The following is a 25,242-nucleotide window of genomic DNA, read 5'->3' as shown; positions in this document are numbered from 1 at the left end:
AGGGCATGGGTGGTACAAATACCAGCTATTGCCGGTTTTAATCCACCTGCTGATGCTTCCCAGATAGTTTCCTGAAACAGATCTGCTTTTTTATCAAGCGGGTCTTTCAGCACGCCAGAGTCCTCTAATGGTAGGGATACCTTTTTTCAGGATTTAGCTATGGCACCATCAATTTTTGGAATTTTTTCCCAGGTTTCTGAATCTTTTTGCTCGAATTGTTACCTCCTTTTTGATGTAGAAGGTAAGGTCCCCAACCTCTCCATTTTCTCCATTCCCTGTCAATTAAGGCCCTTATCTTATTTACAGGGAAGGTGCGTTTTTTCCTTTCCTCCAGCCCTCCAAACATAACATCCTCCAATGACTTGGGCATCTTTTCCTCCTTAAGGCCCATTGTGGACCTGACAGCTTTGACCAGCTTTTCCACGTCCTCTGTTGGGAAACACGGACGGCCCCCTATATCGCTGTCCGAGGAGGATTCTGAGGACTGAGTAGAGGAAGAGGAGGTGGAGGGGGGACAGGGATCTTTCCCGACCTTCCTGCACTAGCGAGGCTTCCGAATCGGAATCCCTTTTGCGGCTTCTTTTATCTGTCTTTTTGAGGGCTGCCTTTAGGGAGCCTTTCACCTCCTCTTGTATTATAGCCCTAAGGCTAGTCACAAGGTCAGGGGTCTCATCCCGTATGTTTTTTTTTATACAGTCAGCGCAGAGATCTTTCTGCCACTGAACTGCCAGCGGGTTTCCGCATAGGGCGCATTCTCTATTCTTTGTTTTGCCTCTAGACTTCCTCGACCCCCAGTTACCATAAGGGTGACATTCACGTAGATCACTCACCACCGCTGTTAATCAAGGGTACCGATCTCGGAGGCTCATCAGATGCACTCGTGACGTTTTTTTCTGGACGTCGTAGAGTCATGCCGGTCGTGTCTACGACTGCCGCTCCCACCACTCGAGCGACTACTCCTGGTATGCTGGAGGCTCAGCAAGGCATCTGGCGAGAGCTCCTGCCGCTGCTCTTCTTACCCCACTTCCTTCTGTGAAGTTTTGGGCATGAGTACATCTTCTGTGGTCATCCCTCTTTCTAAGAGGGATCCACTACACTCTCCACCTCCTCCGATGCCCATTGACAGCTCCCCCCCGCCACGCCGCTGGGATGATGTTTTACCGGCTGGCGTTTTTTCATGGGTGCCACCATCTTGGATCCGGCGCCGTCCCGACGTCACACGGGCACGCCCATTCCCAGCGTGCCTTGCGTGTGACGTCAGAGGGGTGCGACCCAGAAGCGTCCTCCCCTCCTGGATGAACTGGTTGCCGGCAGAGGGAGGAGGGCGGCACGGCAGGCACGGAAGAGCCCCTGGACCCCTGACCGTGCTGCGCTCGGACGCGAAGCCCCCAGAGGACCCGCGGATGGCACCTTCCACCCCCAACGCCCAGCACACAGGCTCTGCCTGATCTTCCACGCTGGCACGGGGGTGGGCAGGTATGCTTTCCTTGACCGCGGTCTTCAGCACCCGAGTCCCTGTCAGGACAGGAAACCCAACTGAAGCGAGGGAGAGGTACTGCCCTTTTATCTTCAGTAGGGTTCCTGTCCTGACTGGGCGGACCCCCTCTCTCTAATGTGTGCCGTCATGGGAGATGGGAAAATGATACTTTCGCCCCCAATTTTTTTATTTTCCCAAGGGTAACCGGAGAAATTGGACCCCAAAAATTGTTGTGCAATTTGTCCTGAGTAGGGTGATACCCCATATGTGGAGGTAAACCACTGTTTGGGCGCATGGCAGAGCTTGGAAGGGAAGGAGCACCGTTTGACTTTATGAACGCAGAATTGGCTGGAATTGAGATCAGACGCCATGTTGCATTTGGAGAGCACCTGATGTGCCTAAACAGTGGAAACCCCCCCAATTCTAACTCCAACCCTAACCCCAACACACCCCTAACCCTAAGCTCAGCCCTAACAGGAAAATGGAAAATAGAATTAGACTTACCGGTAATTCGGTTTCTAGAAACCTTCCACGACAGCATAGGAGGTTGTCTCCACGCCCTAATGGGGGACAGGAAGTACGAGAGGTTAAAAGGTCCCACCCACCTCCCTCTCACCAGTGACTTATAACTGATTACCATAGCACCGGTTACCTTAAGATTCTCAGAATTTTGTCCAAAAATGCAGGGAGGGAAATAGTGGTGTCGTGGAAGGTTTCTAGAAACCGAATTACCGGTAAGTCTAGTTCTATTTTCTCTAGCAACCTTCCATGACAGCATAGGAGGCATAACAACCTATACTGCACTAGGGGGGGACAACGGCCTGAAGAACTTTTCGGCCAAAGACTAGATCCCTGTTGGACACAAGGTCCAACCTGTAGTGTTTAGTGAAAGTATGTAAGGAGGACCAGGTTGCTGCCTTACAAATCTGCTCCGAAGATGCGCCTGCCCACTCAGCCCATGAAGTAGAGGTAGATCATGTTGAATGTGCCTTGATCCCCGTAGGGGGAGCGATGTTCTGCGCCAGGTATGCTTCGGAGATGGCTTTCTCAATCCAATTGGCAATGGTGTTTTTTGCTACCTTCTTTCCTTTGTTTGGACCAGAAGTATGGATAAATAGGTTGTGATCAATTCTATAGGGTTTGGTACACTCTAAGTAGTAGGGAATTATGTGCCTCACGTCCAGCGTATGAAACACCTTTTCCTTAGGGTTCGCTGGGTTTTGACAAAACGAGGGAAGAATGATTTCCTGCGTTCTATGGAAATCAGACACAACTTTTGGTAGGAACGATGGATCAAGGGAAAGAACTATGGAATCATCCCTAATGGTTAGGTAGGGATCCCTGATTGAGAGAGCTTGGAGCTCTCCTATTCGCCTTGCCGAGGTTATCGCTATAAGGAAGGCCACTTTACAGGAGAGCAGCTGAGAAGTACAGGATGGCAGGGGCTCAATGGGTGATTGAGTGAGTCCCGTAAGTACCACATTCAAGTCCCAAGGTGGAATGGCGACTAGCCTTTTTGGATGTAGCCTAGTGGCTGATGTGATGAATCTTTTTATCCACCTGTGGTTGGCGAAGTCACAGTCGAACATGGAACTTAATGCTGATATCTGAACTTTAAGCGTGCTGGGTTTTAGACCTAGCTCAAGCCCCCTCTGTAGGAAATCCAGGATACGGGAAATGTTAGGGTTTTCTGGGTCAGGCAAATCAGGCAGACGCCATGAGGAAAACTTTTTCCATATTTTGTTATAGATAGCCATGGTGACCGGATTCCGAGATTTCTGGAGGGTTTTTATTACTGCTTCTGATAGCCTCCTGGCCCTCAGGATCTGGGTCTCAGTAACCAGGCCGCTAACTTCATTCCCCGGAGGTTTGGGTGATGTAGAGGGCCCTGCAAGAGGTCGTCTTCCAGGGGTAGGTGGATTTTCCTCAGGGTTGCGGCAAGGACTGGAACTGGCGGGAATGCATACGCCATACGAAATCTCCACCTGTGGGCGAAGGCATCTACCCCCAGGGATCTGTCTCTGGGGTTCAGGGAGTAGTTTCTCACTCGGGCATTTTCTCTTGAGGCCAGTAGATCCACCTCTGGAAGACCCCACCTGTTGACCAGCCTCTGAAAGACTCTTTGGTTTAGGCTCCACTCTCCAGGCTGGATGCATTTTCTGCTCAAGAAATCTGCTTGAAGATTGGAGGTACCCTTTAGGTGGACTGCCGTTAGAGAACGGAGGTGTCTTTCGGCCCAGCAAAATATTCGACCAGAAAGGCCCTCTAGGCTGCTGGATCTCGTGCCGCCTTGGTGTCTGAGATGGGCCACTGTTGCTACATTGTCCGACTAGACTCTGATATGATGGCCCTGGACTAGGTGTTTTGCTGCCAGAAGAGCTTCCTCCACAGACTTCAGCTCCCTGAAGTTTGAGGATTTTGCACTCATTTTCTCGCTCCACAACCCCTGGAATGGTTGTCGGGACACCACAGCTCCCCAGCCTTTTTTGCTGGCATCTGATATTACTGTGACCAGGGGAATCTAGGACCAGTTGATTCCCTTGCACAGATTCTTGCGGTCCATCCACCATACTAGTGAAGCTTTCACCTTTCCTGGGGTCTGGACTCTTGTTCAGGCAGGTATGATCCCCGTTCCAGCTCCCCAAGATGTGGGACTGGAGTATTCTGGAGTGGGTCTGTGCTCAAGGCACTGACTGGATGCAGGAGGTCATTGACCCTAGTACAGACATGGCTGACCTGAGGGTTGGGGACCTTTGTTCCCTGAAAGCGGAGATCCTTGATATTATGGACCTCTGATGTTCCTCTGGGAGGAAGGTCATTTGTTGTCTTGAATCTAGGAGGACTCCTAAGAATTTTATCTCCTGGGAGGGCTGGATCTGTGACTTTTTTATATTCGGGATCCACCCCAATGATTGAAGAATACTCAGGGTTTGAGTCAACTGGCTTTCCAGGATCTGGTAGGAGGCTCCTATTATCAGCAGGTCGTCCAGGTAGGGCACAATGCATATGCCCTGCCCTCTGATGTGGGACACAGCTTCTGCCATAACCTTGGAATATACTCGAGGGGCAGAGGATATCCAAAAGGGAAGCACGTTGTACTGATAGTGCCTGACTTCTGTACCCTGGCGGATCGCAAACCTCAGATACCTCCTGTGAGAAGGATGTATAGGGATGAGAAAATAGGCATCCTTTAAGTCTATGGTTGCCATGAAGTGAGACGGCCCTATCAGAGGAATGGCGGTCTTCACCGACTCCATCTTGAATCTGTGATATACGATGTGTCGGTTGAGGCCCTTCAGATTTATTATTATTCTTGCCTCTCCTGTGGGTTTTCTCACTAGGAACAGTCTGGAATAATGCCCTCTTCCCCGTTCCTCCACAGGGACCGGAGAGATGGCGTTTGATTGGAGCAGGAGCTGGATGCCAGCTTTTAGTGCTGGGGACTCCCGAGGTGGTAGGGAGGTAACTCTTATACCCCACGGGGGGAAGGATTCGAGTTCTAGTAGCAGGCCCTCCCTGATCACGCTGAGGACCCAGGGGCTGTTGGAAATCATCTGCCAAGAGTGAATAAACCTCGAAAGCCTTCACTCCACCGGGGTCGAGTCATTGTTTTTCTTGTGGCTGTTGCTGCTGCTGGGGGACCATGATGTTCCTGCCTCTCCCCTTAGCATAACTCCATCTTCCCATCTTTCCCTTGCCTCTCGGCTGGGATGGCTTATTCTGGGGGGCTCAAAAAAGCCGCTTTTTTGTGGTCCTCAGTCAGGAAGCACATTCCTATCTGTGGCCTTTTCAAGAATTTCATCTAAGGCCGGGCCAAAGACATGTTCACCCTTTGAAGGGTAAGGAGCAGAGTTTAACCTTGGAAGTCACGTCCCCGCTCCACGTTTTAAGCCAAAGGGCCCGTCTTGCAGAATTGGACTGGACCATGGCTCTGGCAGAGGTGGGGATCATCTCCATTGATGCATCGGCCAAGAAGCCTGTAGCTCTCTGTAGTATGGGAAGGGAGTTAAGGACGTCACCTCTTGAGGTTCCCCGGGAAATTATGACTCTCTAGTTCCTCTATCCATTGGAAGAGAGACCTAGAGACACATGTGGACGCTATTCCTGATTTTAGGGAGAAGGCAGAAGTTTCCCAGGCTTTTCTTAGGAGACTTTCTGCCTTACGGTCTATCGGGTCTCTAAGCTGGGACACGTCATCAAATGGAAGGACCGTCTTTTTCACCACTCTCGCCACCTGGACATCAACCTTCGGGATCTCCCAATTAAACTCCTCTCCTTCCAGGGGGAATCTATGCCTGAGCTCTGACGGGGCTGAGTAGCGCTTCTCTGGGTACTCCCATTCCTTTGAGATCATGTCTACTATGCTCTTATGAACTGGGAAACCTGTTTGTCTGGGTCCCTCAAATCCTCCGAACATGCGGTCCTGTGCTGACTGAGTAACTGGTTCGTCCTCTAGGCCCATGGTGGCCCGTACAGCACTGACCAGCTCCTCCACATATTCCGCAGAAAGGAGGTATCTCCTAGTTTCGGCTGATTTGGAAGTTCCCGGTTGTTCCCAACTCTCGGAGCCTGAATTATATGACCTCTCTGATTCGGATTCCGAGTCCTCTATTTGTATTTTCCATTTTTTTGGGGATGGGGAGCCTACAATCGGAGGAGGAGGTGGTGGTGGGGGGGGAGACAAGGCAGTGCTGGGCTCTGCAGACGAAGGGCAGGTAGAACCGTCCATGCTGACAGGGGATTTCTCTTACCTTTCGGCGTCTTCCGGCGGGCTAATAAGCGGTTAACCCTGCCCTCAGCGCAGTTTTTCATTTTTCCCCCTCATCCTCCCTGGGTCCTGGAGCAGGCACAGCGGGTGCTGGCGAGCTCCACGCGCCGGCAGCTGAATGGGGGCCGCCATGATAGGAAGTCGTCAGACATACCCCGGAAGTGACCGCGCGTGACGTCACTTCCGGGTCACCGCGCAGCAGGATGAGGAGAGACCGGAGAGCTGCGGGAGGCCTCCGGTCGGGGATCACTGGCCCGCTTTACTCCCCCTGGGAGAGCGCGGGTGGGCCAGGAACGGTCCCGAATTCTAAGAAGACGGGAGCAGTCTGGAGGAGGGGAGGCAGCGCCACCGACCACCACTGCCCGGCTTAGGATACCAGGTACGCTGCAGCAGCCGGCCACACAGCATACCGAACCTCTCCATGCCCCATGGGGGACAGGAAAGACACTGGTGAGAGGGAGGTGGGTGGGATCTTTTAAACTCTCGTACTTCCTGTCCCCCATTAGGGCGTGGAGACAACCTCCTATGCTGTCATGGAAGGTTGCTAGAGAAATATACATTTTTTTCTAATTTTATTATTTTTCCCTAATTAAGGGGGTGATAAAGGGGGGTTTGATTTACTATTTATAGTGGGTTTTTATGTTTGGCAGCTGTCATACGCTAAAAGACGCTTTTTATTGTAAAAATAGTTTTTGCATCACCACATTTTGAGAGCTATAATTATTGTGTATTTTGACCCACAGAGTCATGTGAGGTCTTATTTTTTGCGGGACGAGTTATTTTTATTACTACCATTTTCGGGCACGTGACATTTTTTGATCGCTTTTTATTCCGATTTTTGGGACGCAGAATGAACAAAAACCAGCATTTCATTAATTTCTTTTGAGGGTGCGTTTACACCGTTCCGCGTGTGGTAAAATTGATAAGGCGGTTTTATTCTTCGGGTCAGTACGATTACAGCAATACCTCATTTGTCTTTTTTTATGTTTTAGCGCTTTTATGCAATGAAAATAATTTTATATAAAAAAAATAATTATTTTTGCATCGCTTTATTCTGCGTGCTATAACTATTTTTCGCTGATGAAGCTGTATGGCGGCTCGTTTTTTTGCGGGACAAGATGATGTTTTCAGCGATACCATGGTTATTTATATCCGTCTTTTTGATCGCGCATTATTGCACTTTTTGTTCGGCGGTATGATAAAGCATTGTTTTTTTTTTATTTGTTAAGGGGTTCAACTAAAGGGGTTAACTAGTGGGACAGTTTTATAGGGCGGGTCGTTACGGACACGGCGATACTAAATGTGTAGTTTTATTTTTTTAATTTAGTGATTTTTTTTATAAATTATTTTTACACGTATTTTTTTATTTTTTTTTTCCCACTTTACAGTAGTGTCCCCCCCCCGGGACAATAAAATGTGTCAGATGACTGATCTGACAGTTTGCACAGCACTCTGTCAGAACAGGGATCTGACAGGCGCTGCTGCAGGCTCTCAGAGATGATGCCTCCCTGCAGGCCCCCGAAGCCATCTTGAATCCGGGGGCCTGCAGGGAGGGAGGCCATTGGAACAGCGCGATCACATCGCGCTGTTCTGAGGGTCCAGGGAAACACGCAGAGAGCCCCCTCCCTGCCCGATGCTTCCCTAATCTCCCGGTACACTGCGATCATATTTGATCGCAGTGTGCCAGGGGTAAACGTGCCAGGTGGGGCGGTTCGTGACTGCCCCCGACACATAGTGCCGGGTGTCAGCTGTGATAATCAGCTGACACCTGGCCGCGATCAGCAGCGCACCCCCCCCGGGAGCGCCGCTGATAGCTTAGACGTACTATCCCGTCCCCGGTCATACGGGCCAGGGTACCGAAGATGGGATAGTATGTCTGATGTCAGAAAGGGGTTATATGATCTGTATGTCTAGGATACTAAGACAAACATAACACTGTGCATAAGTGTTAATTCTTACTGAGTCAGTAATCCAACATGCAAGTGCTTTTAAGTGGTTGGTTCCTCTGCCAGCACTAAAGGTACTGGGAACATCCCTTTCCTTCATCTTGTGTCCAATGGGTTACCATCGGCTATGAAATGAAAGCTCACGTCTATAGTGTGCGATATTGACACAGAAGGGATACCCCCAGCTGCTTGCACTTTGTTGGGAGTGATTTTTCAGGGATAAGGCAACATATTTTTAATTTACGTGATTAGCAGATAATAAAAACATGACCTCAGGTCATCTCTGACCGAACATAAAAACTAATTTCTGGGAAAACGCCCTTTAATTCACTCATTTATGCTTAGTCGACCCCTTCCTTGTCTTCATCTGCCAAATATAACTATATTTTCGCTGCAGCAATTTAAAAAGATAGATGACGTGATTCTTACCAGATATTTAGTGTGAGAACTGCTATCGTTATCTACAGCTTTTCTCCCAGTCAGTATTTCCAGTAAGACCTATGAAAAAAAAAATTAAAAAAAAAAAAAAAATCGGTCAGCACAGGAGACAAGTTGCATTCATCTATCTGCAAGTTAATTACAACACATACAGTCAGCGGGGAAACACAACGGTAATCAGCCCAAACAGACAGGCACCATAATGGTATTTAAGCCACACAGATAAAGCCGTGACCCCTGATGTGGTCTCGGGGGGGGGGGGGGGCTGCACGTTGTGAAATGAGGAAGAGCTGCACACCGATTACGCCCAAGCCTTGAGGCCTGAGCTTTGCCACAAAACAACCACCACTGATAACATTAAATAGGGGCCATTCATTTACCGCCCTGCAGACACACGTCAAATATGGGACGCCAGCTTAAAGGGATTAGACATACATTGCTGCTTTGTACAAAAACAGCCATGCCTAGACGCAGGTCGTGCATGATCGTGCAGGTCAGACCTATTTTCTTTAATAGAGTGAGCCCAATGACTGACAAAACAGCCATGTTTTCCAGCAAAATGGTCTGTGTGTGACTCTCTGGTAAGCAAGAAACATCAGGTCTGTGCCTCTAAATAACCAGAGGTTCATCGGAAACACAGGAAAGACTATGGGCTCCATATTACAGTTTAACACAACATGGAGTGGTAATGTGGACCCAAACTGTATGTGTATATATACAGAGGATTGAAGAATACTCACCACCCCAAAGCTGTAGGTGTCCAGTTCAAACGTAAGCTTCCCCAGTTTCACGTATTCGTCCGGCAGGTAAGCCAGCGTACCCCTCACCGTACTAGTCCTTGCTAAAGTGCGACTTTTCCCTGCATCACATGCATACCGGCTGAAGCGGGCAAGTCCAAAGTCACCTAACTTGGCAACCAAGGCCTGATCCAAAAGGATGTTTGAACTCTTGATGTCCCCGTGGATGATGCTGGGTTTGAGAGTATGCAAAAACTGGATGCCGCACGCTGCACCCTGCATGATACTCAGACGTTGCGTCCAGGTTAGAATAGGAAAGCTGCCCTGCGAAAGGGATAGGTCATGACAATGCTTATATATACGAAGTCTATTCTTCGTGAAACAACAACAAAATCGGTGAAATGGTCAAACTAGAGACGGTACAGGACCCAGTCTATTGGCCACATTAGTAACCTGTGTCCGTCAGACAGGTGCCCTTCAAATTTCATCCTACCTCCCGATATCTGTGGCTCTTTAGGTTTGGCGACCTGGAGTGACGTCATTGTGATGTCACGCCGGGCCAGTTAATGAAAAAAATAGAGCTGCAGATTCCAGGAGGAGGGGATCCTCAGGGCTCCCATCTGACCCGACTTGGTCCTTGTGCTAGCCTAAATAAGATGGCCACCTTATTAATTGGCAAAGGGTTTGGGGTACTCTTTTTTTTTTTTTGTAAGAGTCAGGGGTATATCTATTAGGAAATTAGTAACATAGTTAGTAAGGCCGAAAAAAGACATTAGTCCATCCAGTTCAGCCTATAAAATTCTGTCAGAATAAATCCCCAGATCTACGTCCTTCTAAAGAACCTAACAATAACTAAAAATTAAAAGTTAAAAGTGGCATCTGGACCTCAGTGTTTTCTAAATCTCAAAAGCAACTCTGCTGCACAAAAAGCCCCGAATATAACAAGCGATACTCTGGGCATGGGGCGCCATTATAACATTTCAACTGGCACTTCGTGAAGATGGATTCACAGCCATGTATTATTCACAATCTCTCAGTATCCCCCCCCGTCAGCAGTTTCTTGCCAATCCTACCTGGTGATGTAGCCTATCTTCCAGCGAGCCGTTCGGCAGATACAGATAAATGAGGCAGTATTCCTCTCCCTGCATACAATATCCGGCTAGGTCAACGATATTTGGGTGGCGAAGGCTGTGGAAGTAAAGTGGAGAAATCAACCGCAACCAGAAAATCAAATTGTTTCATTATACCGTGTTGTGCAAACAAGTATTCATCATGACATTGCAAGCTAATAAGCGCTGGGGGAACTAAAATTACCCTAAAAAGAGAACTACACCCACATGTATTAGAAATGTGCCTGTCATTATGAATGGCCATGTAAAAAAAAAAAAAAAGTGTGAAAGCCACATCTGGAGATAAAAATGTTATTTAATCTTGTGACTTTCACATTCTTACCAAAAAGTGGAAGGAAACAAATAGTTTTAAGAAAAGGCATCAAAGGGTGTTGTGTCCCAGCGAGCTACTCCTGTATCGAGATACCCAGGGCAAATCTTTGTCCTTAAAGAATGGAATATTTTGGAACGGTTTACAGGTTTGCACTTTAGAGACCAAGAAGGGCACAAAAGAAAAAAAGTTTTTTTGTATCAAATGAAATGGAATCTATTTCTGTAAAATTGATTGCATTTCAGTAAAATATTAATCATCGTGATATGCACTGCTTAATTTCCACTGCTTTCACATGTTCCTGAATGCCCCATGTGAATTGCATTGTTTTTCTGGTATGCACTGCTGAATTTCCACCGCTTTCCCACGTTCCTGAATGCCCCATGTGAATTGCATTGTTTTCCTGGTATGCTTTGCTTACCCATCTTCTTGTATCCATAATTGTACTCAATTCTTATCTTTACCACACATCTGAGTGGTCTGTGTAACCCCTCCCCCCTTTTATGACCTTTGCTTAACTCTGTGCATTTGGCCTGGGCAGTCACACCCCACTTTCACTCACATCTGAATGTCCTTAGCTGCACATATATTCAGTACCATGGGTCTGCCCCAGACTAAGGGTACCGTCACACTTAGCGATGCACCAGCGATCCCGACAACGATACGACCCGGTCAGGAACGCTGGTGCATCGCTAAGTGGTCGCTAGTGAGATGCCAAACAGGCAGATCTCACCAGCGACATAGCAGCGGTCGGCGGTCGTTACTTACCTGTCAGACGCGGCGATGAAGACGTCCTCCCGCCCGCATCCACGCGTCGCCACAGCAGGAAGCCCAGCAGGAATTCGCTGACGAGAAACAGCCCAGGACGTTCTCGCGCGATCAGCGATAACCAGCGGGGGAGCCGGTCGGAGGTAAGTATCACACATAGCGATATCGCTAGCAATATCGCTGCTGCGTCACAAAACCAGTGACGTTATAGCGATATTGCTAGCGATATCGCTTAGTGTGACGGGCCCTTAAGTCTGCTTCATCTCTTTCAAATTACAGATTTCTAATTACACGACTCTAAATTAGACTAGAATTGGACTGGAATTTGACTAAGGTAACGGACTATAACACCACTACAATGTTTCGGCTTCTTTTTACTATCACCCCCATACTACTCTTTTTCCCTAGCTCCTGTAATCCCCCCACCTAGTAAGGAACTAGTCATTTCCCCCTCCATCCTCCCCAGCCATCTCACCTCTTCCTCTGAACTGATCCTCCACACACAATCCTTTTTCTTCAGACACACACGGCCACATCATGTCCTATCCTGCTCCCACCTTCTAACGCTCTGTCTGCTACTCCTCATTGCTCGCGAGGTATCCGCAAATCGTGGCCCTCCTCAACACATCCCCACACTCATTTCTAACACCCTGCCACGATCCTCTACATGTTTTTTGCAACCGTGACAACCTCATACCTATTCATCCAGCCCCCACTCAACCGGTCCCCCTACCTGGAGCTCTATGGAACGCACGTTCTGTCTGCAAGAAGCTGTCGTTTATCCATGACCTCTTTATCACCAACAAATTCTACTTCCTTGACATCACTGAAACCTGGCTCACTCCCTCTGACACAGCCTCTCCAGCTGCACTTTCCTATGGCGGATTCCATCTCTCTCACACCCCTCGCCCCAGCAACAAATGTGGTGGAGGAGTTGGCTTGCTCCTGTCCGATACCTGCTTCTTTACAACGCATACAAGCAGTCCCTTGCCAGCTTCAAGTCCACACTCTCTGCCGCAAAACAAACTTACTTCGCATCTCTCATATCCTCCCTGTGTCTCACAACCCTAAAAAGCTCTTCAACACTTTCAATTCTCTACTCCGTCCCACAGCACCTCCTCTCTCTCCTCTCATTTCTGCTGAAGACTTTACCTCCTCCTTTAAGATCAATACGATCAGAGAAAGCTTTGGCCCGCAGCCCCCAATGCCCTTCTTAGCCACTCAGCCCTGTTCTTCTAATGCCAGCTTCTCCACCATGACAGAAGACCGGCTCTCCACCCTCCTGTCAAGATCACACCTCACCACTTGCATGCTTGACCCGCTCCCGTTTCACCTCATCCCTAACTGCCACAGTCTTCATCCCAACTCTAAACACACCTCTTCAACCTTTCACTTACAAATGGTGTCTTTCCCTCACCCTTCAAACATGCCTCAATCACACCCATCCCCAAAAAGTCCTCCCTCGACCCATCTTCTGTGTCTAACTATCGCCCTATATCTTTTCTCCCTTACGCCTCAAAACTACTGGAACAGCATGTATATCTTGAACTGTCCTCCCACCTCTCCTCCTGTTCCCTCTTTGACTGGTTCACTCAACTGAAACTGCCCTAACTAAAGTCACTAACAACCTACTAACCACCAACAGCAAGCGACACTATTCTGTTCTCCTTCTCCTGGACCTGTCTTCTGCCTTCGACACCGTGGACCATTCCCTCATCTCTTGGCATCACAGACTTGGCCCTATCCTGGATCTCAGCATACCTAACAGACTGAACATTTAGTGTCTCCCTCTCACACACACCACCTCCTCACCTCGCCCCTTGTCTGTCGGTGTTCCTCAAGGCTCAGTCCTAAGACCCCTACTCTTCTCCATCTACACCTTCGGCCTGGGACAGCTCATAGAATCCCATGGTTGCAGTATCACCTCTACGCCGATGACACGCAGATCTACCTATCTGGACCTGACCTCACCTCCCTACTAACCAAACTCCCACAAGTCTGTCTGCTATCTCAGCCTTCTTTTCTACTCACTTTCTCAAACTGAACATGGACAAAACAGAATTCATCATCTTTCCCCCATCTCACTGTACCCCTCCACCAGACCTATCCATCAATGTCAATGGCTGCTCGCTTTCCCAGTCCCGCATGCTCGGTGCCTTGGGGTGATCCTCGACTCTGCCCTCTCTTTGAAACCACATATCCAAGCCCTTGCCTCCTCCTGCCGCCTCAAACTCAAAAATATTTCCCGAATTTGCGCATTCCTCAACCAAGAAACCACGAAAACACTAGTGCACGCCCTTATCTCCCACCTCGACTACTGCAACCTCCTACTCTCTGGCCTCCCCTCTAGCACTCTGGCACCACTTCAGTCCATCCTACACTCTGCTGCCTGACTAATCCACCTGTCTCCCCGCTATTCCCCAGCCTCTCCCCTATACCAGGCACTTCAATGGCTTCCTATTGCCCAGAGGCTCCAATTCAAAACACTAACCATGACATATAAAGCCATCCACAACCTGTCTCCTCCATACATCTGTGACAAGGTCTTCCGGTACCTACCCGCAACACAACCTTTGATCCTCTCAAGAGCTCTTTCTCTACTCCCCCCTTATCTCTTCTTCCTACAACCGCATACAAGATCTCCCATGCTTTCCCCCATACTCTGGAACTGTCTACCCCAACACATCAGACTCTCACCAACAACGGAAACCTTCAAGAAGAACTTGAAGACACATCTGTTCCGATAAGCCTACAGCCTGCAATGATCCTCAGTCTACTGAACCACCGCACAACCAGCTCTACCCTCTCCTAGTGTATCCTCACCCATCCCTGTAGACTGCGAGCCCTCGCGGACAGGGTCCTCCCTCCTTCTGTACTTGTGTCCCCCTTGTCTTAGGCTACTTTCACACTAGCGTTTCCTGGAGCTGCGGAGAGATGCGCACGGCCGCCATGAACCTCCGCCCATTGCCGAACCTCCTCCGGTCAGCTCCGCCTATGGGCGCATGACGCTACATGCAACCTGCGTACCCTATCTTTAACATTGGGTACGCAGGCCGTGCGCAAGTATGAGTTTGCCGGTTCGCCGAGCACACCAAAATGCAACACGGTGCGTTTGGCGCACCGGCAAAAGGACGCAAGCACCGGCAAACGCATATCTGCGCACTGCCTGCATACCCAATGCTAAAGATAGGGTACGCAGGTTGCATGCAGCGTCATGCGCCCATAGGCGGAGCTGACCGGAGGAGGTGCGGACGTGGGCGGAGCTTCATGGCAGCCGTGCGCATCCCTCCGCAGCTCCGGGAAACGCTAGTGTGAAAGTAGCCTCACACATGTTTATTGTACCTGTCTATATTTCCCCTTTTCACATGTAAAGCACCATGGAATAAATGGCGCTATATAAATGTATTATTATAATAATAATAATAATAATAATAATAATAATAATAATAATAATCTGATAGGAATCTGGAGAAAGCTCCTAAGTGGAAAAGGTTGGTTACAATTGGTGCCAAAGTATTATCTACCACCACCCAATATAAAGCCCCCCCATATACATTTGACTAATGTTGGCTGAACCCACCAATATTGACAGGTTCGGCCAACAGTATAATTTGTATGGGGGTCCCAGAAGATTGATTGATCTGGCGTGTCGGATTCATGACTGTCGATTGTATTGTCTCCAGGCGATAAGACGTCACCAGACATGTCAGACAACAGCTTTCTCATAGTGAGCACAGGAGCACTCTAGGAAATGAGTGCTCCTGTGTATAAGCGAGACAGTCAAACAAGGGGCCATTTAAAGTTTGTGGTGGCGTTAAAATGAAGTTTAGCGATCCAATTTTATAGGCAAACCGGAAGTGTGAGAAATAATCTGTGTGAATGCAGCCATGCTTCTTACCAGGTCAGCTTTTCTATCTCCGTCTGGAAGCTCTTCTTTACTGTGCTCCATTCTAACTCCGCATCCTAGAAATAGACAAGTGTATACGGTGTTAACATGAGACTGTGGGCTGCCCAACGGCAGTGACGTTCACATCGGCCACTTCCAGCAGGTCCTAGAAGCCATTCCAGCCTAGCTTTGCCAGGCTTCTCACTGCCAAGTAACCTGCTTATGCAGAATCCGGCACAAGCGTCTGAGAAAGCTGGGTAACAATTTGTGTGGCGATCAATCTCCTGACAATCCCAGGATAGAAAGTGACAAGTAGAACAAGGTAAAAACATGCATATAAAATTGCTAACAATTGGGATGGAGTTGACGACTCCATAACCATTCTTACCGGTGATCTCTCGATTTCAGAATAAAGTTAAACACAAAGAGAATTATATTTTAAGAGGAATTTCACAAAAAAAAAAAAAAAAAAAATTCCTTCCATGTTATTTGGGTTTCTGGGCCGTATATGGAGCATTGTCCAGCGCACAATTACCCTACACAAGGCCCCATTGTATGACGCCCCGGTCAGCATACCTGCTTCAGCCGCTTAATGGCATACGCAGTGTTCCGGATGACTGCTTTATATACACAGCCAAATCCACCCTCTCCGATAAGGAAGGACTGGGAGAAGTTTCTCGTACCCTGGGTCACCTCTTGGAAATTCCACAATAAATGCTTTGAGGGCTCTATGGCGTGACTGGCATCCGGGCATTCCTGGATTGAAAAATTAGAAGAACAGTATGAATTACCGTACATACTTGGTAATTACCTTATATCATTTCACAAGATTTCAGTATTCTTAGAATGTCTGAATGTATATAAAAAAAATTCACTTGGGAGACACCAAGCCACCTGTCTTGTTCTGTCTACGGCTACAGTCACATCCACTCACAGCACACCGACCCTTTCTGCAGAGTACAATCTTTAGGTATCAGGCTACTAGATGTCCTGATAGTGTGACCAGAGATGAACCGTCACTCCAGGCATCAGCTACAGCGCAGGCAGAATACGGCACACTCATTTATGGAACAAGATAAAGGGCGCTGTATATAGAAAAGATTACGGCGTTTATCAGGACAGGATTTCAGTCAGTGGTCTGTCAAGTTCTTCACAAACGTGTCCACACAACTATACAAACATTTTTGTTTTTTTTTGTTTGCTTTTTTTAAATTATTCATGACGTTACGGCCATATATAGTTGTTCATTATTTCTATTGTGATGTTCTGAAAGAAGCTCCTGGAGTTCTGTGTGTACGGGGATGTGTCTCCATGGTAACAGACTACAAACAATCCCTGTGTAGTCTGATCCAGCAGTCACATGATCTGTGACCAGTCCCCTTTATTCTTATTTGCTTATCTATTATAGGTTAGCAAGAACTGATAGAAAAAACAAATATACGACTGCAGTTTCAGACTGCACAGGGGGTTTGATTGTGGTCTGTTATCATGGTTGACTTCCGCTTTAGCAGTGGGTTATACAGTTGACCAATCTACATTTTACAGAATACTTTTCAGCATATTTTATCCCATCTAGCTTTACTGCAGCAGCGCAGTTCCAGTCTAATCCCCACAGCTTGTTATTGACCTTTCAGGACAATTGTTTTTACATAACTGAATGCATTTGCGGTGGTGGTGGTGGGGGATCACTTTTACAATTGGGTAACATTCAAAATTTAACACAGTTTGCATTCTATAGCCTCTATGTTGCAGTTAACTGCAAGCTGCAGAAAGAGTTAACCGAGAATAACATCAGTGAGTTCGTTCAGGGTGGTCTCAGGGAAGGAGTTTGTTACCCTTTCATTTGGCTTTTTCGGAGCTTTTCTCAGATGATTTATGACAACAGACCACATCAAAGATGAATGTGCAAGGAAGCAGCCAAAATGGTGCAATTTTTTTTTTCTTCTAATTAAACCACACTGCAAAAATTATTTTTAGCCCAAAATATATGCAAGTTAAAAAAAAAAAATGCCCCCAAAAGTTGGACAACTCCTTTAAGTGTTAAAGCCTTGTTTGGACGGATTACAAAGTCGCGTCAGTTCTTATTGGATCAATTAAAAAATGCTTTGCAGGAGGGCCGCTTTTCACCCCGAGGAGTGAGGAGGGAAGTGCAGGCATGTAAGGTCTGGACTTACCTGAATAGAAGGGTGAGTATTACTGGTAGTGCTGTCCCTGCTGCTTTCAGAGCTTGACGCTTCGGATGGGCAAATGCTGCTGCAATTCAGATGTGAGGGAGGGGGGCCAGGGAGAGGTAGTGGCTGGCCTATAACAGAAATACCGCACAAATAAAATGTTAATATTAATTTGAATACCAAGGGCTTCTGAACTAACTTGACAAAACTCCATAAAGTGAAAAATACTGTATGGTGCTGTTCCTCTGTTACTTCTCCTGGAAATACATCAATAAATTGACAACTGATTGCGTTGCCATTTACTTATCAAAACTGCGTGTTCCTAAACATTGTCTAACAAGTCCAAAGGAATTTTACTTCTCAGTTGTCCAATTATTTACTCATTTCCAGGAAGAATAGCAGAGGAACAGTCAACAACAATACGGGAATCACTTTAAAGTACCAGCAGTAGGTGCAGTGTCTGTGGAGGGTGACTTTTTTTTGTCACAGAGACTGTGGTCTTGGGAAGGCAATGTGCGTGTGGGAGGAGAGGGTTCCTTGGCCGGATGAGTGTTTTGAGCAGCTGCCAATTTCGATACATAATCCAAACTCCCTACGAAAGGAAAAACAATTTTTAAAACATAACCATATAAACCCGATAGTAATAATCTTATAGATACCCTGCTCATTGCCAGAATCTGTATGGACCAACTGCAAGATCTAATGAATATTACAGGGCATAACGGGGATCGGTTAGCAGTTTTAAAGTGAACAGATTTTATTCTTATTTCAATCCTGAAGCTCCTGTGTTTTTTTTTTCTTTTCTTAAATCATCCATACGGTTCCAGAGATATGAGCCTTTATTTAAAGCTTATTTACGTGGTATTTAACAAGGGGCATGGCTCAGAGGATCCTCAGGGGCGTGTCTTTAAGCTACTTTGCATTATTACTGTGTAAGCCACACCCTCTTAGTAAAGACAAACTTGCACAAAATAAAAAAGGCCCATATCTCTGGAGCCGTATGGAGAATTTGAAAAAAACAAAAAAAAAAATCCTCAATACTGAGGGGAACAGCAGGATTAAGATATGAGCAAAACTTACCACTATTGACTTCTTTAATAGAAGTTCTAAGATGACAAGCCTGCGTGCCTTCAGTAGCTAATTGGCTGCCACACAAGCCCAATGACGCACGAATGTTCCCATCTCTGCAGTTGCAGAATACCATTTCCTGGGGGTTTCTTTTCCCTACTTTTCCATATAAGAGAAAGATGAATTTGGCACGCTTCACTCACGTCAACACTTTTGGAGCTCCTTACTCCCGGAAACATTTACTGTTATTTCAGTAAAATCATTCACAATGCCTCAAATTTACATTCCGAAAAGGTAGGAGGTAGGCTTCTGCTCTCAAACAAATACAGTCCCATGATCAGGACTGCTTTCTTTAGCAGCAGGACCGGTCCATTAATAAGATATAAAGCTATGGGAATTCAAAGCCCCCCTGCCGTTCTCAAAAAATTCTCTAGCAAACAGGCGGTTATAAAACAGTATGTATAATGATAGATTAAGCGCGCACGAACGGCGCTCCCACAGCTCGACAGCATATTAAAGAAACGCCCTGCTTCTAATGGGACAGTTCCCCAGAATGACAATGTATTAGGGAAGGATTACAAATGGAAAAGGCAATATGACAAGGTATCAATGGCATGGCAACAGAACCCAGATGTAACGCCTTAAAGCAGGTCGGAGGCAGTCATCTTCCACCCCTCTCCTAGACTGACAGATATGTTATTCCTATAGAGGAGAGATGATGAGCGACTGAGACAGTCCAATGGAAAAATCAGATTGGGGGGGGGGGGGGCGGTCAGAGGGGCCAGCCTCTCCAGAGCCCCGGGGGGGGGGGCGGTCAGAGGGGCCAGCCTCTCCAGAGCCCCGGGGGGGGGGGGGGGGCGGTCAGAGGGGCCAGCCTCTCCAGAGCCCCGGGGGGGGGGGTGGTCAGGGGGACGACCTCTCCAGAGCCCCGGGGGGGAGGGGCGGTCAGAGGGGCCAGCCTCTCCAGAGCCCCGGGGGGGGGGGGGGCGGTCAGAGGGGCCAGCCTCTCCAGAGCCCCGGGGGGCGGTCAGAGTGGATTCTTATTGCTCACCGGGGAGGGTCCCGAGTGTGAATATTGACCATATTACTGCTCAGTATTCTCCAGCCCTATACATGCTGTAATGTTGTACTACAGCTCAATTATATTAGTTCACATCCAAGAAAAAATTATTCTAAATAATGGTCTCAGAGCAATCAACCAGACTATAGCATTCAACACTACTGAGCAGATTTGAAAAAGAAAGGTTTGTTATGTTCACTATGGATTTCTTCATTAAATCCAGTTTTTACAAAACTAATAAAATAAGAAAACAAAAACTCACAGCAATCAAAAATATTGAGTGCCCGCAATAAATTCAGCTTCCTTAAGATGAGTATCAGGTCCTTCAGTCGAGCATTTCTGGTCGACCAGTTCCAAATGATTTCTTGCGTCCGATTCTTCCGGTTTCCCTGTTCCAGAAGCCGCAGCGCTGTCTGGTCAGTGATAATCATGGAAGCTGAAAAACAGACAATAACGTGATATTGCAGAAATTAATATTATTCAGGACAAAGACACTTCAGCAAAAGCGATTATCTGATATAAAGTCTGTAAAAAAAAAAAAAAAGTTTTGATCCAGTCAGACCTCTATGTATCAGGCCACACCATAAGCACAATCGATGAAAGGGGGAGCGGATTATGTAAATGGAGGCTTAATAGGGGTTGTTTGGTTTACATAAATATTCTACTAGACAATTTTGAGTTACTTGATTGAGAGGTCCAATATTTAAGATCATCTCTTGCACCAGACCACAAACTTCCTACGAAGAGCAATGAATGATAGAATCGTAGAGTTGGAAGGGACCTCCTGGGCCATCTGGTCCAACCCCCTGCTCAAAGCAGGATTCGCTAAATCATCCCAGACAGATGTCTGTCCAGCCTCTGTTTGAAGACTTCCATTGAAGGAGAACTCACCACCTCTCGTGGTAGCCTGTTCCAGTTATTGATCACTCTGTCAAAAAGTTTTTTCTAATATCTAATCTGTGTCTCTTCCCATTCAGTTTCATCCCATTGCTCCTAGTCTTTCTTTGTGCAAATGAGAATAAAGATGATCCTTCTACAATGGGACAGCCCTTGAGATATTTGTAGACAGCTATTAAGTCTCCTCTCAGTCTTCTCTTCTGCAAGCTAAACACTCCCAAATCCTGCAACCTTTCCTCATAAGGCTGGTTTCACATTTGCGTTTTTTTGCGCTGGATTTTAGCGCTAATGCGTTTTTTCCCCTATATTTTGCATGGGATGCGCTTATGTGCGCATACACATGCGTTTGTATGCGTTTTTCCGCGCATGCGTTTTTTTGTGGTGTGCGCTCGGGCACACAAAATGCATCCTGTTGCATTTTTTGGGCGTTCGACTTGCCTCAAAAAAACGCATGCGTGCGCAATGCGGTTTTTTACAGCAAGACACCCATTATAAGTCTATGGGTGTGCATATGTGCGCATTGCCATGCTCATGTATGCGTTTTTTTGCGCATGCGTTTTTTTGTTGACCATTAGTTAGACAATGGAATTTAGGGGTTTGGGTTATAGTTAGGGTTAATTAAGGGGGTTTAGGGTTAGTATAGTTTGGTTAAGGGTTAGGGTTAGTTAGGGGTTAGGGTAGGGTTTGGTTAAGGGTTAGGATGGTTTGGTTAAGGGTTAGGGTATGTTTGGTTAAGGGTTAGGGTATGTTTGGTTAAGGGTTAGGGTTAGTAAAGTCATGGTTTGGGTTAGTGTGAGGGGCCAACTAATGTTGGAAAAACGCAAACGCGGTAAAAACGCACTAAAAACGCATACAAACGCATAAAAACGCTGCTTTTTTTCATGCATGCTCATAAAAATGCTTGAAAAAAAGGCAGCGTTTGTATCCATTTTTTCCATGCGTTTTTTTGCGGAAAAAACGCGCTGCAAAAAAAAAGCAAGTGTGAAAGTAGCCTTAGACAGGGTTTGCAGACCGGTTACCATTCTGGTCGCTCTTTTCTGAACTTGCTCCGGTTTGTTGATGTCTTTTTTAAAATGTGACGCCCAAAACTGGACACAGTATTCCAGATGAGGTCTGACCAAAGAGGAGTAGAGGGCAATAATGACTTCACGTGATCTAGACTGTATGCTTATGTTAATACATCCTAGAATTGCATTTGCCTTTTTTGCTGCTGCATCACACTGTTGACTCATATTCAGTCTGTGATCTATTAGTATACCCAAGTCTTTTTCACATGTGCTGTTGCTTAGCCCTATTCCTCCCATTCTGTATATGCTTTTTTCATTTTTATTGCCCATATGTAGTACTTTGCATTTTTCCCTGTTAAAAACCATTCTGTTAGTTGCTGCCCACTGCTCCAGTTTATTTATATCTTTTTGAATCATCTCTCTCTCTCTTTAGTATTAGCTATCCCTCCAAGCTTTGTGTCATCAGCAAATTTAATCAAATTCATAAAGATCATCATGGAAGCTTATAGCCATTTAAAAGTATCATAACTTTATTAAATCCGTTTTACAAAAATACACAGACAGATTAAAAAAGAGGTATACCCAATATAACACCACAGGTAACATGTATTATATTACTGGACAGAAATTAGTATTTTTAAATGCTAAAATAATGTCACATAGTATTTAGATATCATGTACATAAGGCAAATGCATATTATAATCCAGGCAGGAGGGGGAAAATGGAGAGATTGGTCTGCAGAGCATTAACCCTCATTAAGAAAAAAGTTAGTTATACACTAGTTTGCACAGCCAGTCTAATATCCAACCCGCTATTAATTATAAGAGAGGCAAATAGAACTGCTGATACAATCACAACAGGTGATATACAAATAAATGTAGAGGGCGCATCATGCAAGGGTTAAATATATAAGCACACACTGATTTAAAGTAAAGCCGTGAGTTGCTTGCATAACGCTGCTCCCAATCCCTATACACCCAGCCAGAGCTATGTAAAATAAGATAAATGAAAGCATATGACCTGAATGGCATTGTGAATATGCATTTATTATTGCTTTTGACGTCTCTTGTAAGCCTCAATTCATTGTCAGCTTTAGTAATCTGATTCGTGCCCTGCAAGTTCTGCAGACAGCATTATATTCTTCTTTAGATATGCCTCCCTCTTTCCATTTTATAAACATTTTTCTTCCTTTTTAGCATGTGCTTAAGTTCGGTGTTCATCCATCCTGGTTTCCTTAAATGCTTCCTATTCTTCCCTCTTTTCGGAATTGTTAACAATTGTGCTTTGAGAATTTCATTTCTCAAGATTTCCCATCCTTCCTGGACATTTTTGTCCTTAAGGATACCCAGCCATTGGATCCCTCCAATTCTCTTTCTGAATCCCTCAAAATCTGCCTTTCTGAAAACTAACCTTGACGTCTCAGTCTTCACAGGTCTTCCTCCTCTAGTTATCCAAAATTCTAAAATAGCATGGTCGCTACCTCCTAGGGTCCCAGCCACTTTTACCTCCTCAACCATTTCCTCCCTGTTTATAAGGATTAGATCCAAGGTAGCAGTTCCCCTTGTTTTCTCCCCTACCTTTTGGAAGATAAAGTTGTCAGCAAGAGAGGATAACAATTTCCTTGACCTGTTCGTTTTGCCTGTGAGATATTCCCAACAAATGTCTAGATAGTTGAAATCTCCCATGACAACTATGTCATATTTTTTGGAGAACTTGGCCATTTGATGCATAAAGAGTTCATCCATATCTTCAGCTTGCACAGGCGGCCTGTAGTAAATGCCAACATTGGTGTCCTTTCCATTGTTCTGTCCTCGTATTCTTACCCAGTTTCCACAGAACTCCCAGTCTCTGAAGCTTCAATCTCTGTGCAGATAATTCTAACAAATTGAGACACCTCCTCATTTATCAAGTCTGTTTCTAGAAAATAAGTTGTATCCTTCTAGTCTTGTATTCCAATCATGTGTATTGTCCCACCAAGTTTCAGTGATTCCAATGACATCATATTTCTTTTCCTGTGTTAGTAGTTCCAATTCTCCTTGTTTGTTGCCCATGCTATGTGCATTAGTATAGAAACATTTTAGTTTGTGATTGGTTTCTCTTTCTCCAATATTTTTTATTATTTAGATTCTTTTGTCTTTGCTCTTCCTTTCCACTTCTAATAGCAGAGTTCTCAATAGCATTTGTCAGGTGTATGGCTTTTTCTGGCCTTTTGCTTCCCTTCCCACATTGTTCTAGTTTAAAGCTCTCCTGATGAGTGTAGCAAGGCGACTTCCAAATGCATGTTTTCCAGTCTTCGTAAGGTGCACCCCATCTCTAGCAAGTAGTCCATCGTATAGGTAATTCACTCCGTGATCCAGAAATCCAAATCCTTGCTGACGGCACCATCGACGTAGCCAGTTGATCACCTGCAGAATCTTGTTCCACCTCCTTGTTCCATGTCCATCCACTGGGAGGATGGAAGAGAAGACCACCTGCGCTCCCAGTTCTTTCACTTTCTTAGGCAGGTTTCACATTTGCGCTTTATAGCGCAGCGACGGCCTGCGCACGGCCGCTGCTAAGCCCCGCCCTGTGTGCGCTGAACGCATGTTGCATTTCGGCGTGCACGGCGCACCTTCAAAAGTGCGCAGCGCATGGCAAAATCCTGCTAGCGCACGGCCAGCGCACGATCTGCGCACCCTATGCTAAAGATAGGGTGCGCAGATCGCAAGCGTCCATGTGCGCTTGTAGGCGGCGATGACCGGAAAGGGCGGGCAGGGAGCCGGCAGGGGGGGGCTTAGCGGCAGCTGTGCGCAGTCCGTCGCTGCGCTATAAAGCGCAAATGTGAAACCGGCCTTACCTAAGTTTTCAAAGTCACTGCAGATGGTTTCCAGGTCGTTTCTTGCTGTGTCATTTGTTGAAAACAGCAAACGAGCAAAAAGGTTTACCCGTCCAGGCCTCCAGACAAATGCACTATCAGGATGCAGTGGACCCATATAATTAAGATGGCAACACAGGTGCAAGAATACTGATGAAACAACCGCTCGCAGCCTACCAATACATGGAGGGGGGCGGTTGCCTGGTATGTTAATGCACAATAAAAAACTTGTATGCGGCGCTGTTCACACTATGGCCATGCATAGCATCCAGGCCAGCCTAGTAGTCACACCCTTCTATTAGCTCAGGCGGGCTGGCCCAGCGCTATCAAAATGCATGCCATGTGAACAGACACCGCAGTTTACAAGACCAAATGGGCCCAACTGCACCCTGAATAAAAAGTGCAAAAAACACATTAAAAAAATGTGGAGTATCAGCTATTTTGGCCAAAATACGTGAGCCCGTAACCTGCGCCAAAGGTCTCCATTTTTATGGGTACCTAACACTAAATCCTAACACTGAAATAGCACAGAAAGAGGAGTTAAAAATCCTCCAATAATAGAAAACAGCAAAAGAGCAAAAAGGTTGCCTCCACATGTAGTAGCAGGAATGGGTAGTCATCTGTAGGTCTGAAGAGTCCTGATATCCTGTCAGACACATCTTTAATTTTTGCACCTGAAAGACAGCACATTTCTCTTGAGGTTATATCCGGTCTGCAGATAGCG

General features: G+C 46.4%; 1 protein-coding gene across 3 annotated transcripts in view; it reads right to left on the bottom strand.

Moving 5' to 3' along the window:
• The window catches only part of IRAK1 (interleukin 1 receptor associated kinase 1), a 113,102-nt gene that overhangs the window by 21,081 nt on the left and 66,779 nt on the right, over positions 1–25,242 (bottom strand). For all 3 annotated transcript variants that reach the window (XM_073590799.1, XM_073590800.1, XM_073590801.1), the window contains exons 2-9: positions 20,022–20,195; positions 18,074–18,223; positions 17,635–17,762; positions 16,037–16,216; positions 15,473–15,537; positions 10,440–10,554; positions 9,370–9,690; positions 8,621–8,689 (exon numbers count right to left, since the gene is read on the bottom strand). In XM_073590799.1, the coding sequence (XP_073446900.1) occupies positions 8,621–8,689; positions 9,370–9,690; positions 10,440–10,554; positions 15,473–15,537; positions 16,037–16,216; positions 17,635–17,762; positions 18,074–18,223; positions 20,022–20,195 (1,202 nt within the window). The remainder of the gene's footprint in view (positions 1–8,620; positions 8,690–9,369; positions 9,691–10,439; positions 10,555–15,472; positions 15,538–16,036; positions 16,217–17,634; positions 17,763–18,073; positions 18,224–20,021; positions 20,196–25,242) is intronic.

The sequence above is a fragment of the Dendrobates tinctorius genome, unplaced genomic scaffold (genome assembly GCF_039654945.1).
Source record: "Dendrobates tinctorius isolate UK_male_01 unplaced genomic scaffold, ASM3965494v1 ptg000120l, whole genome shotgun sequence".
Classification (NCBI taxonomy): Eukaryota; Metazoa; Chordata; class Amphibia; order Anura; family Dendrobatidae; genus Dendrobates; species Dendrobates tinctorius.
Note: the sequence above shows the minus strand (reverse complement) of the source record. Positions and strands in the feature narration are given on the sequence as shown.